At 31.2% G+C, this 15,571-nt stretch overlaps 2 protein-coding genes across 3 annotated transcripts; one reads left to right on the plus strand and one right to left on the minus strand.

Moving 5' to 3' along the window:
* The first annotated feature begins 3,883 nt into the window (after positions 1–3,883).
* On the plus strand, positions 3,884–4,952 carry LOC126726978 (uncharacterized). Its single transcript, XM_050432419.1, has one exon. The coding sequence runs from the start codon at positions 4,038–4,040 to the stop codon at positions 4,698–4,700; it is 663 nt and encodes a 220-aa protein (XP_050288376.1). The 5' UTR covers positions 3,884–4,037; the 3' UTR covers positions 4,701–4,952.
* Positions 4,953–11,110: 6,158 nt separating this feature from the next.
* Positions 11,111–15,136, minus strand: LOC126726979 (serine/threonine/tyrosine-protein kinase HT1). Of its 2 annotated transcripts, XM_050432422.1 has the most exons (4): positions 13,948–15,136; positions 12,772–13,227; positions 11,616–11,879; positions 11,111–11,522 (listed from the first exon to the last, which is right to left on the minus strand). In XM_050432422.1, the coding sequence occupies exons 1-3, from the start codon at positions 14,359–14,361 to the stop codon at positions 11,628–11,630; spliced, it is 1,122 nt and encodes a 373-aa protein (XP_050288379.1). In that variant the 5' UTR covers positions 14,362–15,136; the 3' UTR covers positions 11,111–11,522; positions 11,616–11,627. The 2 variants fall into 2 exon arrangements, with proteins under 2 accessions (XP_050288379.1, XP_050288378.1); XM_050432421.1 differs by having other exon boundaries at positions 11,111–11,879.
* Between the last annotated feature and the right edge of the window lie 435 nt (positions 15,137–15,571).

A 15,571-nucleotide genomic window follows, 5' to 3' on the forward strand; every position in this document is an offset into this window, starting at 1 on the left:
ATAAAAAATTTATAAACTTAAATTCCACACAACACAATAATTTAAAACAAAGTTAAATTCTATTCAAACTAAAAGTCTATTATTCAAAATTCTAAACTAAATCCCACTCAATCCACACTTTGTTTTTGGTTTTTTTTACTCAAGTTGCATCTTATTAAATTAATATTTATTAGGATGTTATGCTAAAAATCTCTTGATTAAGGGATAAGATTTAACAATAATTTAATTTAGATAAAACTTTATCATCTAAATTTTAGAAATTTAAAATTCTACATCAACTAAAAGTTTTTATCAAAATTTCCAGTACTTATATATTTAGCTATGACTTTTCGATATAATCTCTCTTAACCAATAAGCCATCCCTATAATTAAATCTCACACAACACACCCTATATTGTTGTTGTTGTTGTTGTTGTTGTTGTTTTTTTAGAAAAAAATGAAATTTATGCTTATTTTTTAATCTAATAAATTAATTTTACTTATTGTTCTTTGTTTCCGAACTTGCGTTTAAGATATTATGCAAAAGAAAGTTTACTATAAAGAAGGAAAATAATGGACACCTATTTAAATTATTGATTCTCTAATGTAAGTTTTTATTTATTTTTTTTTTTATACTCTCAAATTTTGAACACTTTTGTGTATATTTTGATTTTTAGTTTTGGTTATGTATTTAATTTGTGTATGTGTTGATTGTTTCAATTAGACTATCACTAAGAAAAAATTGGTTTTGAAGAATTATTTTGTTTATTATTGTTTATGCAGCTAAGTGATAAATTAAATATAATCCAAATATGAATTAACATAAAACAAAAAAGAGAATTTCAAAATATTAAAATAGGTAAATATTGATCAAATCTAAATTCTAAACAATCAAAATTTCAAGTAATTTTTATTATTAAAATTATTTACTTATTTTATAATTTATTATTACTATTTATATTTAATAATTTAGTTTTACTTATTTTAAAATTTTTGAGCTTATATACGAATCTTACTGTTACGTCACAAGGAAATAATATTGGGAATATATATATAAAAAAAAATCCACGCGTATTAGGTTCTCTTCATGTAGTCCTGGCTAGCTAACTCTATCATTTGTACCTAGAGAGGGAATCGTCCTTTGAGCGGTGATTTTATCAAGTAATTAGTGCAAGCTTGTACATCATAATAACCTTTCATGTGCATGAGACAGCAATTATTAGCTGCCAAGTGGCACAAGATAATCAAATTAAAACTGTTAAATTTTTTAGCAGAGAAAAAAAAAAATAAAGACTAGCAATTCATAATGAACAAATCATCCAAATTAGCACTCGAAGATATGATAATTACATCATTTTCGTATGCTAAGGATTTGTAATGATTGTATCATGTTATCGGTTCTCATGTCCTCCTAAAATAAGGAACTCAATATCTGTTTGTATAAATGAGTGTTTTTGTGCATTTTAAGTAACATGAACTATTTAATAGAATAATAGTCATGCAATTTGTTTAAATAATTTAATAAATCATGCTTTTAAAATACTTGTGGATGGTTTTATAACCAACATGTAATCCTTCTTTAATTTAGATTGAAAGAAAGCATATGTACATATGAATATACCCTTCTCAAGTAGTCTTGAGACCCTAGACCAAGGTCTTTTTGTCCAAATGGTAAGTCCTATTTGCTATTTCATTAGGAGGGAATGGGGCTTACCCTATGAGATAAACCAAGGGATTTGACTCATCCAAAAATCCAAGCAACAACCTTAAACATATTATAAGTGAAAAGAGTAGACTTAGCATGCTCCAATTATTTATCTACTTTTATTTTTTAATGTTTTTTTTAACATAAGATATTTGAATTTCATCTGCAGTTATTATTTCTTTGTCTAACCCTCTCTGATTAATTACTTTAATATTTAACATCCCAAGCCCCTCATGTTGTCAACCATTTATCAACTTTTCATGATTTTAAAACTTTCAAATGTTGTATGCTTTTGGGTTTGTGTGAATGAGAGAGAAAGAGAGAGGGAGAGAAGACAACCTTAATTTGATTAATTGGCTTACACTTCAATCTCTAACCCACCAGGCATATTGGATAAATCCATTTTTTATTTTATTTTAGAAAGAAAATAAGTTGATGTCATTTATATCAAACTTGATTGCAATTTCACATCTCTATTTGTTTTGCCAACTCTTTCTTCTTCCTTCTCTCTCTTTGTTTGGACAAATTTCAAGTATCTTTTTTTCTTTATTCATTTAATCAAATGGCCAAAACTTAAATTAATTATTATTATTGTTATTTGGATTTAATTTAATATCCCAATCCAAAATCAAAAGGTCCAAACTTCCTTTTTTTTTTTTTTTTTTTAATCCAGAGAAGGTTATGTCAAACATGTAAATTTCATATTCTCTTTTAGCCAAATTACAATTCTATTCCCAACACATTTTGTTTTTGTTTCAATTTTTTCCTTGAACAATTAAAATTAAAAAAATTTCGTTTCACAACTTTTAAAATCAAGTCAATTTTAATTTTTATCAATACAAATTGATTAGATTTTCAAAATTGATAATAAAATTGACACAAAACTAAAATCGCCCATTGTTGATTAGAGTATTATGAGTTTGTTTAAATGTCGTTTATTACTGAAAATTAAAAATTTATTACTGAAAATACTGTAGAAAAATAATTTTTAAATATGTAAATAATGTCATAAGACCTAGTTTTAACTTAACATTTGTTGAAATTCATATTTGTAGGTTTTGTAAATAGTGCACAGAATCCAGCAAAAAGAAATGCACACGCACAAAACACTGAGTCTACCCCTATCCTCACACAATGTAGTTTGAAAAATTCGTTTTTGAGGCCAGATTGTGCTTTCAAAAGTCAAAAAAACAAAGCCAGGTGCATCTCTGGCTTATGGCACCTAACACAAGCCAAGCTTGACTATCATATCAAATCCCGACCACCAATCCCCTCTTTCACCAACCCTAACGTATAAAGAGGGTCAGTGAAGTACTAATACTCATTTCCAAATAAAACAAAACAAAAAATGTTATAATAAATCAAGAGAAAGTTTCGGGTTGAAAAAAAGGTAATGGGTTCATGTATGAGATTCATGCATAAGTGTTTAATTACTGTTTATTGTCCAGCGTTTTAATATAGAGAAATGTTATCTTCACAATATTTTTATAATAATTTCACAATAAATTTTAAATGGTGGGTTGTTATTGACTGTTACAAATGGACAAAATAATTCATTTAAGTTGTTCATTCAAATTAAAGCATATAACAGCAACTTATCACGTATGATTTGTTGTAAAAATTTTTAATAAATTATAATAAATAGTGTGGTCATAAAAAAAAACTCATAAATTAAATACCACTAGATTTGAAGGCGCCAAAATTTTCACAATTGTCAAATCGTTATTGATAATTGGGAAAAGTTTTATGGAAAAAAAAAGAATAAAAAAAAAAAAGTTAAGTCTGTTTTTCATTTTTTATAATTTTTTAAATAATTTATTAATAGATGCTCTATTAGATTTTTTTTTTTTTTTTTCTTTTTCTAAACTAAGAACTAGAGAGCAGTAAAAAAAATATAGAAGGGGTACATACACAAGCATTGATTAGTACTCACAAATCTCAAATTGTGAGACCTAGAGAAAGCAAGAGTGAACTCTATTTTTTTTTTGGCTAAAAAGAGTGAAAGACCCTACCCTATCAGCTATCATCGAAAGTTGGTCCCACTTCCATCACTTGCAATAATATTCACAAACTCTGAGACTGTACCATCTGCCACTATGTCCCTGCGTCACACGTGAAATTTCCTCTTCTTACACGTCACCAACTTCGATGCTCACACACAAAAAAATAAATAAATATAACCTTAAAAAACCTCATCAAACTTTCAAAGTCCAAAACCTAATAGCTCTCTCTCTCTCTCTCTCTCTCTCTCTCAGTCATCTCTTTCTTTTTGGTCTTCGTTTCTCTTTGTCTGAAAAACCTAGCAAAGCCCTTTTGAGTTTTGAGTTTTGTCCTATATTTTTTTTTTTTGACCATGAAGAAACTGTATCGCAGAGGCACAGTTCATCCGTCACCACCAATCACATCCGACCACCTGTCCTTCCTTCCCGCCACCATACTAACCTTAACGGTGGCTCTTTCGCCTGAAGACCGTGAAGTCCTCGCTTATCTTCTCTCTTCCTCTTGCTCCAACTACTCCTCCGTCACCGTTAACTTTAACGGCTCGCCTCAACAGCAACAGCAACAGCGTAACAGGGTTGTCGCTAAACGTGGCAGTTTGAACTCCGATCACCCGCCGCAGTTCAACTGTAACTGTTTCCGTTGCTACACGAGTTACTGGGTCAGATGGGACGAGTCGCCGAATCGCCAAGTGATTCACGAAATCATCGACTCGTTCGAGGCCGAGTTGGCTCAGAGCAAGAGCGGCAAAGGGAATAGGAAGGAGAGGAGGAATGGTAGGAGAGGGTGTAATAGTGGGTCGAGCGAGTTGAAGCGGTTGGAATCGAGTTCGGGTAAGAACGAGTTGAACGAGTCAGACTCGGTGGGTGCTCATCATGAGGGTGGTGGTAATAATAATGGTGGTGAAGGTTTTGTTGGGGGTGGTGGAGTTGATGGAGAGGAAGGGTTGGATAAAGGGTCTGTGAGAAAGCTTGTGAGTTTTATTGGGGAGAGGATTTGGGGTGTTTGGAATCAATGAATCTGAGAGAGAAAATGAAGGAAAGTGAAGGAAAAGAAAATTAAGAGGTGGGTTTAGTTCTTTTTTTTCATTTCCTCTATAAATTCTCTCCTTTTTTTTTTTCTTTTTTTTTTTTGGGGCCTTTTTGTATATTACCCTTACAATGTAAAAATGGGGTGGTGTAATTTTGAATCAACAAGAGTTGGTTTATTATTATTATTTTTCTCCTTTGAATTATAACAATATAAGACACCAATATTGGTGTTCCTGTTATTTTGGGGTCTTTGTGGTTAATTTTCTTTCTTAATCTCTCTGTGTATATATACATGTTAGGGTTGTAATTAGTAGGTATGAGCAAAGCTGGTTAATTTTCTATGCATGAATGAGTTTAGGAAATTTTAACTATATATGGGTTTTTTCTTTTGGGGAGAGTAATAATATCAAGTATTCAATTTTTTTAGTTGAATGATCACTCTCTTTCTCAGTTTCAAACTCTGTTGGGTTCGGGGTGGTACTTAATTACTTGAATTAAATTACTTTGTTAACAAATATGCAAATATTTTTAGTTGAATGATCACTTTCCCAATGTTTCTTTCTCAGTTTCATTCCCTGTTGGGTTCAGGTTGGTACTCAATTGCTTGAAAACTTTGTTCCTAAGTAAAAATAAAATAAAATTTGTGTTTTCCAAAAAATTGGGTCAAAGATGAATTTTTATTAATTGAAATTACGGTTTGGTTTCATTATTTGGATCAATTTTGAAGGTGGAAAAGATGAGAGACAATAAAAGAAAGAAAAAAATGAAAATCAAAGTGTTTAATGAAATTTTTTAAATTTCCAATAAAGATGGAAAATGAATTTTTTTTTTTTTTTTTTTTTTTTTTGAAGGTGGAAAAGATGAGTGAGAATAAAAAAATAAAAAGAAAATCAAAATCAAAATGTTTAATGAAATTTTTTATTTTTCCAATAAAGATGGAAAATGAAAATCTTTTTTTTATTATTATTATTGTGTGGTTGTCCTTGGTAAATTTTTTTTTTTTTTGGTAAAGGTCATTGGTAAAATTTACTTTTCATGGAAAGCTTTTTGGGTCAGTTTACAAAAGTGTTCAGGTACAAATTAGGAAGAAACCGGCGCAGTTTCGTTATTTAATAGACATGAAACTGTGTCGTTTTTATTAGTATTTTTGGCTTAGCTCTTCTACACGGTCTTAATTTGAATAGTTTCAAAATGGTCCCCATATTTTGTCATAAATGCTTGAAATTCTCAGACAAATGCAGGTGGCTACCTACTTTTACGTTAATAGCCCTGTGGCTCATAAAGTGGGATCCACTGTTTCTCGTATTGTACGAGTGGTACTTTGGGTACTTGCGAAAAGGGAGGGTATACTGGTCATTGACCAGAAAAATATTTGATAAGATATATAAGTTGGTGTCGCAATTGACGGGGTCGGCAAAAGCAAGGCCTCGATTAAAGGAAAGGGGAGCCCCAGAAAAAGTCCCCACTAATTACTTGAGGCCAAACTTCTTTTCGTTATTCCCTAAGGTCATTTGTTCCTTCCATTATTGTCTCAAATCAAACCCCTATTTTTGGACCAAATTATCCCCACCACCCCCCCCCCCCCCCCCAAAAAAAATCAACACACAAAATATTAAAATACTTTCTTTTGTCGATAATTAACCATTAATATTCTCAAAAGATAATTAACCATTAATTGGTTAGTGTCGGATTGAGAATTGCTTATTTTCTGTAATTTATCTATATAATTTTTTATTTTTGGTAGTTTGTCGATATAATGTGGGGGATAAAAAAAAATTTAAAACGAGCTTATTATCAAAAATATGAAAGTTAAATTATTTGAAATAAAGTTATGAGCTTGCAACAAAAAGTAGAATGAGATCCATAAATAGTACATAAAATAAGTAAAAAAGTTAACTTCTAATCACTTCTCAAACTCACATTAAAATGTATACAAAATGTAATATATATATATATATATATACACATATATATATACTAATAACCATTAAATTGGCAAGTAATAACGCATGATAAAAATGACATCAATTATAAATTTATATAAAAATTAATAATAATTTGTCCCTTAACAAGTGTTGTTGCAATATTAGTGTTACTTTATAGAGAGTAATTTTGATTAGTTGTTTGTGTTGTTCGGGGTATAGAGAAATGGTTTAAACCCCATACACCAACCCAATGAGTCGATTTTGATGTTGATGATAGGTTCTTACTTGTTCCTCTTTAGTTCTCTATGCTTTTTTTGTGGTATAGAGCAAAGTTTAACACCACTCCCTCCCAACCCAACATACAACCCACTTAATAAGTCTAAGTTAATGGATGGTGATGATAGGTTTTGTTAGAAAAATGGTTACTTTTGTCTTTTTATTTTTGGCTAATCTAGAGCTTTGGTTAATCAAGTCTTGCTTTATGAATCTTAACTCGCCTTTTCAAATAAATAATGGTGCTTTTTTCTTAATGGGACATTTGGACGCATTTTGAGGGATCGATGACTCATATTGATGAAAAAGTAGTGGAGAGAATTTTCAAACATTCATGACATAAAAACTTAAAAGTTGAGCTCAAAAAAATAAAATAAAAAACACTTAAAGTTACCAAACATATGTGTAAATTACGTCTAACATAGAAGTAATTACTTTTAATATTTTATCTTCACAAATAATGCATTTAATAATCAAGTGAATCTACGAAGATTGTAAATTGCTAATTTTGTTTGGTCAAATATGTATTAGGTGGAGAGTTGTCTAAAAAAATCTCATTTCTAAAGCCATGCATGTGATTTGTCACTAAATCCAACTTCAAACTTTGATTAAAGTTAGAATTACACAAACATCATAAATATTATTATATTTTGTTCAAACTCTAGCCCCATTCTAAGCGATACAATCAATAATGAATCACCTTTGAGCGCGTGCTAATTGTGCTGCTTTCATGAGCATTAGTATTACACCTTTTAGAACTCCACGAAAAGTTGCATAGTTCTTAGTTCTTACCAATACTTATATTGTCTTTTACTTTCCTCCTTTTTTTTTTCGGTTGAATATTTGTCTTCTACTTTTATCATATACATATATAGCCACTAAAGATATGCATGAATGGATGTCTATTTGTTTATCATGATCAAAATTGGTAATATTTAGATAACATGCTTAAAGATCTATTTAGTTAGACGTTTTGGAAAATTTAAAAAAAAAAACGTTTTTAAAACTCAAAATTTTGTTTTATAACTATAACTCCTCTTTTTTTTTTTTTTTTTTTTTACAAACGGTCATTTAATTGGACCCTAATTCAAAATTTAGTTCATCAAAGCAAATGGGTTATGGGTTTTTTGGGTAATTTAGTCAAGAAGGAGCATAATAGTTAATTTTATATGTTTATGAAATTTTGCACCCATGTCTTTATCTACTTGCACCCTTTATTATTAAAAGCTATACTAAATTGACAAGGGTATCTTTGGAATGCGAATCTGCCTACTTTGAATTTAGCCAAAAAAGAAAGAAAGAGGGGGACAGTGGACCCAAGTCTCGGTAGCCTTAGCACATATTCCCCAACCCTATAAATCACCCTATCTAGCACACATCGATACATACATTATGGTTCATTGATTCCCCAATATTATTTAAAATTTTCCTTTGTTTTTTTCCAATAATATCTCTTTTGGTGTTCAATCTTTTGCTTGTCACAATACGGGAAGACAGAGAGGGAGAGCTTTAATTTAATGGGTATTAAGGGAATGCAAGTTGTGGGGGAAACAAAATGGATTAAAAGCTTTAAAATTGGAGACCCAAAGTTTAGCTTATTAAAGAAATTTGCTCAACTAAGCCCTTTTTTAGTTTTGTTAAAAGAACACTATCAAGCTCAAGCTTATTTTAGGGGTTTTGTTGCTTAATAAGTCATGCTTACAAGATTCCACGATCGAAGTATGATTATATTATACGCGTAATTGCTTAACTAATAACCATAAACATTAGTGGGTCTTGATGAAATATTGAATAAGCTTTCGAGTGGTTGTGCTAATCACTAACTAGCTATATTAATAGTAATAGGATTCTTTTTATGTATACAATTACATATTTAATCTAACTAACAAGTTCAATGTTTCAAAAGTTCAATCAAACTTATGACAAGTATACCAAAACTCCCCCTCCCAAATAGGATTTGACTTCAAGAGGGGCAAAATATATACACATAAACATATATACAGTTGAACATATATATAGTACCTATGATCAATATGAAATATAAAAAGTCGTTCATGTGTATATTAATGTAACATATTTGTTACAACAAATATCTCCAAAATGATAACATATTTGTTATATTTGTTTATCCTCAAGACTTTATTGTTTTTTTTTTTTTTAATGAATAAGCCTTTTTTCCAAGTTAAAATTCCATTTAGAAATGAATTGACATGAAATATAAATTACATAAATTTATGTTATTATGTGATTATCTCAAAATTGTAATTGCTTATTACGCAAAATTTTATTAAATAAATTGTTACAATAAAAATCTAAGATCCTTTTAAATTTTTATTTATTTTATTGAAAGTTAAAATTATAACTTCATTATTTTCCTCCTTTTAATTCCTACCTTTATTTTATTTTATATAAGTCTTGAATCTTAAAAAGACATTAATAAAATAGGTAAGATTTTCTTTCTTTTTTGCTTTTATTTTCTTTCTTTTTATGAATGAAAATTTTCATATAAAAGCATTTATTATAAGTATGAAAAAATAATTAATATATGAACAACAAATACATAAAAGAATTCACTGAAAATACAAAAAAGAAAAATCAAATTTTAATTAATAAATGAGGAGGTGCAAAACTGCATACTACAAACTAGCTTTTTATATATGTTCTTTTGGTAGGTTAAGAGGACAAATACCTCTCCTGATTCCTATCTATGGATAGAAGTAAAACCACTGAACTACAAAATTTTTTGGTGCTTCAAAAATGTTAATTGAGCTCGCTACAAACTAAAACTTAATTTAAACAAAAACAGATAAGCAGAGTCAATTTCTCTACTTTTTAATTGAGGAGATTTCTCTACTTTTTAATTGAAGAGTCAATTAGTTCTTCGTGCTAATTAAATTCAGAAGTTGGAATTGACTTGAGCAGGTACACCCACACTAGGCAAAAATACTCATGAATAATAATAGTAGGAATGGGTCAAAGAATCTTAAATAAAAAATTCATGCTAGATCGTCAAAACCTATCCAAGTAAGGAAAAAGCTACCCATTATGACAAAAAAATCACTATAGCTTTTGATGCCACTTACAACTTCTATAACTCTAAGTTCACGTTAAAGTATGTGACAGGGACTGAGCGAGAGTCAAATCAACACGTATTTGACATAGCCTCGTGGCCTTTTTACTTGGTCATAAGACGAGCTCTTGTTTACTATACAAATGCTTGACTCTCAACTTTTAAGTCCAATATCAAGAAACTTCTCAAAAAAAAAAAAGTCCAATATCAAGAACAAGATTTTTGTCCATTCGATCCACTGGTCAATTTCATGACAAGTCTAAAGTAAACTATCTAAACTATTTCAATTAGTAGACAATTTGCGTGAGAAAGTTCATAGTAGCATACAATTTTCCTTTTTTTTGCAAAAAAAAATAATGGGAAAAAAGGTTACAAAAAGTTTACCTCGGATTGTATTTATAAACAAAGTATTATAGCCTGTAACAAATTTGATTTCGAACTCAAAATTTGATAAATATCATGAGATTTTAAGAACCATTAAACCAACCTTTTAGAATTAGTTTGATCTTATTGATATATTAGATATGCAAAATTTATTGTCTGTGTATGTATAGTTTATTTGTATAGTATTTATCAAAATATATAAATTTTTTATAATTTTTATGTTAAATGTGTGATAAAAAGCTATAAGCTAACTTAAAAATTATAAATATATATATATATATAAAAACTATTTTATTATTATTATTTTTTTTTTTTTTAATTGAGAAGAAAAGCTAAAAGTTGTGTGACAAACAAACACTAATATCATGGACCAATAGCACCTTTAGGTGCAGATTCCTTTTGACCTATCATTAAATTTTGAAAAACTTGGTCTTCATGGGAGACAACATATCAACATACTAACACAAGAAAAATGATAGTAGGTTGGGCCTATTGGGGGTCCTTAATTTAACATATTGGTGTTTGTCTGGATAATTCATGTTTGGGCTGGGCCAGCCAGAATTTTGTCACATGCCATTGGGGTTGGAGGGGTAGGAGGTCTTGCCATTCTGTCAGAATATCTTCTTGTCTAGGAGAATTTTTAAGCAAATTTTCCCATGGTATAAATCATACCTTGGAAAACATTTTATTAAGACCAAAACCAAATTCAAAACTTACTAAAAAAAAAGTAAAATAAACAAGGATCAGGCATCAAATCAATCAAATATTTAGATCATTAATATCATTTATACATTGCAATAACTAAAACAAGGAATCAAAACTATTCTTCTGCATCCTAATAAGATTAAGGCATACCAACAAGAATTGAACCCACTGCTTGGTAGATCCTACTTGGGTGATGAAAGATGGTATCTCAATACAACATTTTTACTTCTTTATTCTTTCTTTCTTTTTAAATTTTTGGATAGATGAGCATATTTACTCTTTCTTTGTCTTCTAATTTAATTCATCATATTCTTAGTCAAAATCAAGCACATATAATCAAATTATTGAGCTACCAAGTTGTCAGTCGAAAATCCAAATCACTTCTTGTGGAGTAGATTGATATGCCTACTGTGAAACACCAACCTTGTAATCTTCAATTACAGGAACAACAACTGGTTGAAAAGAACATTAAATATGTGCAAATTATAATGGACAATTTAATCTGCTAATATGATGACCTAAATTAATACAGATAACAACAATACCTTCTAATGGAGTTAGGCATGTACAGGTATGGAAGAGCTGCTTATTGATACACAGCCTTTCAAGCATTCAAGAATGGCATTTCGGCTGACCAGCCCTGAGTGGTGAGTAAGTGGAAGGCCTTCCTTGACACATTCATCATACTTCTCCAAAGTAGAGACAATATCACTGAAATCTGGCCGCTTTGAGGGGTTTGCTGCCCAGCAGCGCTTTATGAGGTGTGCGAGTGCAGGCGGACAACTAGCTGGGAGCGGAGGACGTTCATTCTGCCAGCAATTTATACATGATAAATAAAATTAGCATCAAGCTGTCTCATGAACCATTGTCACTGAGGTACTAACAACTATATCAAATTTGGACACACATCATGATCCTCCTAGTATGTGTCTGATTGAGCATGTAACTTTGAGCATATTTGTTTTAGAAAAAAGGACATTCAAGTCCCATGTGTAATTTCTATGCCTCCTTTTGATGGAAATTTAGTCCAGAAGAGCCATATAAATAGATATTAGGCTGGTAAAGGGTCCTCAAGCAAGAGAGGGGAGCAGTGCACTTTTCATCCTGGAAGTTCTCAAACTCCAGTAGATATAGTGACATGATTAGCTATGCATATTAGATATTGCATGGGGATTTTTATTCTTCATTCTGTTAAATTAGTTGTATAGGCATATAACAGCCAGCAGCTGACCTTTGCAGACAAAAGATTAGTAGATGTGGCAGAGTAACTGAACTAACTCTGTGTTTGTGTGTGCACTTAGTCTATATAAAGGAGAAAACACAGTAATGATTATAAATATATATATATATATATATTTTTTTTTTCTGTTGGTTTTACTTCAATAGATTCAACAAAAGTATCTATTGAGCTAGTTGGATGTTGTCCAGAGGACTTCTATTATGCCAATTGACTTATCCCAAGGCAATTATACAATCATGGTTTATGTGCACCACTATGCAATTGATAGAATGTACTTATGGTCAACCAAGAGGGAAGGTCAGAAATTCAAAGTTAAGAGAAACTTAAAACTAAATAGGAGTAGTTAAAGAAAGACATCAGAAATACAAGGAAAGAAAAGTATGACATTGTAAGAAAGGAAGAGTGAAAATTCTTATATAAAACTAGAAGGAAGGATTTGCATTTAGATATAGCTATCTGACCTTATCAGCCACAGCAAAGGCAGCCTGCACCGGCGTCATTCCTTGAAAGGGAAGCAAAGCTGTTGTTAGCTCCCATAGCACAATCCCAAAACTATACACATCAACTTTTCGAGTATAAGGTTTCTCCTTCATCATCTCAGGTGCCATCCAACGGTAAGTCCCCTTGTTTCCCTTAGTTTCCTGGCTCTGTGTTTCAAGACATGATGTACCAAAATCTGCCACCTTAACCCTCATTTCATCATTAAGAAGCAAGTTATTTGATTTGAGATCTCTATGAATCACCCCTTGTGAATGAAGATATTCCATTCCTCGGGATATGTCAAGAGCTAACCTCAGTATTGTTTCTGTTGAAAGAGAGTATGGCTCTTTCTTGTTAAGGTACATCCTCAAAGTTCCTTGTGACATGTATTCAGTGATGATACAGTAAACAGGAGGCTTTTGGCAAGCTGCAATAAACTGCAAAGAAGATGAATTAACCAATTTGGCAATATGAGGTTCCTAAGTTCAAAAAGCCCTTCATTACAAAAGAAGGAACATGTTGAATGAAAGGATATTTTTCAATCATGTGTAAGTGTAGCATTCTTTTGATATACATAAAACTGACCCAATTAGCTTCCATTGTTCATCCTAGATCTAGTACTAAATAGACTCACACAAACTCTGGAAATTTGATGAAAATTTTAGGTTTTAATGCACTTTGATGTACCTTTTGAAAATTTTGGATCCAACTGTATATGTTCTCTCTGAGAACATTGAAGAGGAACAAGTAATTGACTTTTAAGTGAAGCTAAAATCCAGCATACCATATATATAACCGTGGCCATAATGATCAAAGATAACAAAGGATTATTTCCCTTGGAATTGGCCTTAAGAGGAAACTATTCAGTTACAATTCTTCATTTAGTCTTTGCAACAACCATATTGAACATAACAAAACTTGATAAGCAATTTCATAGATGTACAGTATATGTGGCAAGTTCTGCTGCATAGAGTAAATAGAATTATAAGCAATCATAGGACAACACTCTTTTCCTCTCTTTCATATATATTCCATTTCAAAACGAAGAAAGAAAAATAAAGTTATGAGAATAGATACACCAAACTAAAAATAATGATGATGATGATAACAGTGAATGGTAATAAAATTACTTGTTCAATTTGAGAATGAAACCTTACCTGCACTATATTTGGATGAAAGAGACGTGAAAGCAAGGCAACTTCAGACTTAAACTGCTGCTCCAAAAAGGCTCTAGTGTCCGCCTGGTTTGGGATTCTAACCATTTTAACAGCCACAGCTCTCTGCTTGTAAATTCCTCGGTAAATCCTACTATGAGCTCCTGATGCAAACTTGTTACCAATAAACAACTGTGAAAGATCTGCGGTCCATTCTTCCTGATCCTCCTTTGCTACCTCCCAAGTCTCCACATTCTCAGAGTCCAATATCATAGACCATGAATCCAAGCTATCAAATCTCTTCCTTTCCATGCTTTCCATCTCAGAATTCAACATGGTCTTGGATGAGGAAGGGGTTGACATAGCTTTGCTCTTCGACTTTCGAAGGCTAGGCATGTGGAAACAAGAGATTGCCATTGAAGAATCTCTTATAGTAAGCTTCTCAAAAGCCTCAATAATATGAAATGTCTATGTGAAAATTATAGAGAATAATTACTATAGTATCAAAGCAAACAGTCAAAAGGAAAAAGAATTTTCCTTCTGAAAGTGTGAATTGATTTGAGGAAGTGCATGAACTGATTGAGATACATGGGTTCCAAAGAGAAATGAAAAAGAAATTTGGGTTTTCATGAATTATCCAAAATAAAATAGAACTATGAAATTAAAGACTACCCATCAAGTTTTTCAGAGATAGACCATAGCACTTAGACCAACTGACAGTCTTTGATGGCAAACATTTGTACATTTCTATACTAAAGCAGTGATAAATCAATGAAAAATTCATGAAAATCTATATGGGAACAAAAAACAAAGAGAGAAAGATAGTGGGGTCTCATGTTTTCATGAAAAAATTGAAGGTTTTGCAGTGAAAGAAAAAAGAGGACGCAGATTTTCACGGTTGGCTCTAATAGGATCAATAAGGATTAGGTCGTTTGGCAGCAGAAAGATGAATTCGAAGGCAGAGATTTCAGGGGTGTCCCGTGATTACTTGGTTCAAAAGGTTGACACTTTTTTAGAGAGAGAGAGAGAGAGTGAGTGAGCGCTTTTCTCTAAACTGAATCAAACTCCTTCTGTTTCCTGTCTGTTTGTGTTTCTTTTTGCCATCATCAATGCTAAGTGGCCACAGTGGCAAAGCAAAGGATCATAGATTTAAGTTTGTCTTGTCAGCTTTGAAGTACTTAGGAAACTTGGCATATTTGATATATCCCATGCTTTTTAACGGTATAACAAACATTTTCTCATTACAAATATAAAGTCATACAAGTGGCATGTACACGTGGACTTAGGAATAGTTGACTCCTGGCAAAACAGTAGGCATCTGATCTAAGTGATGTAGAGCATGATTCTAGTTGTCAAACACTGCATGCATGATGTAAATTGTTATGTTGGTTGATGAGTAAAAAGCAAAAGGGCTACATTGACTCTTTAATCTTTATCATGTTTTTGGATCCAATAAAATGTATTGGCATATTGGGCTTATAAATTGGTATCTTAGTCATAAAAACTTATAATATACCATGGAATATTACAACAATATCAATATGTTCTTTCTGTTAGTATTTTTTTTTTAAATCTTGTTGGTTAATGCACACATTGTTTTTGGACAAGAATGAAAGAGCATAATGTT

This window comes from Quercus robur, chromosome 5, assembly GCF_932294415.1.
Source record: "Quercus robur chromosome 5, dhQueRobu3.1, whole genome shotgun sequence".
Taxonomy (NCBI): Eukaryota; Viridiplantae; Streptophyta; class Magnoliopsida; order Fagales; family Fagaceae; genus Quercus; species Quercus robur.

What these genes read in the sequence shown, in the direction of transcription:
- LOC126726978 (XM_050432419.1), top strand. Translation starts at nt 4,038, where the DNA reads ATGAAGAAACTGTATCGCAGAGGCACAGTTCATCCGTCACCACCAATC.
- LOC126726979 (XM_050432422.1), bottom strand. Translation starts at nt 14,361, where the DNA reads ATGGCAATCTCTTGTTTCCACATGCCTAGCCTTCGAAAGTCGAAGAGC. An exon ending in TTCATCCAAATATAGTGCAG is followed by an intron (nt 13,228 to 13,947) that starts GTAAGGTTTCAT and finishes TCTTCTTTGCAG; the next exon opens with TTTATTGCAGCTTGCCAAAA. An exon ending in CCTTTGCTGTGGCTGATAAG is followed by an intron (nt 11,880 to 12,771) that starts GTCAGATAGCTA and finishes AATTGCTGGCAG; the next exon opens with AATGAACGTCCTCCGCTCCC.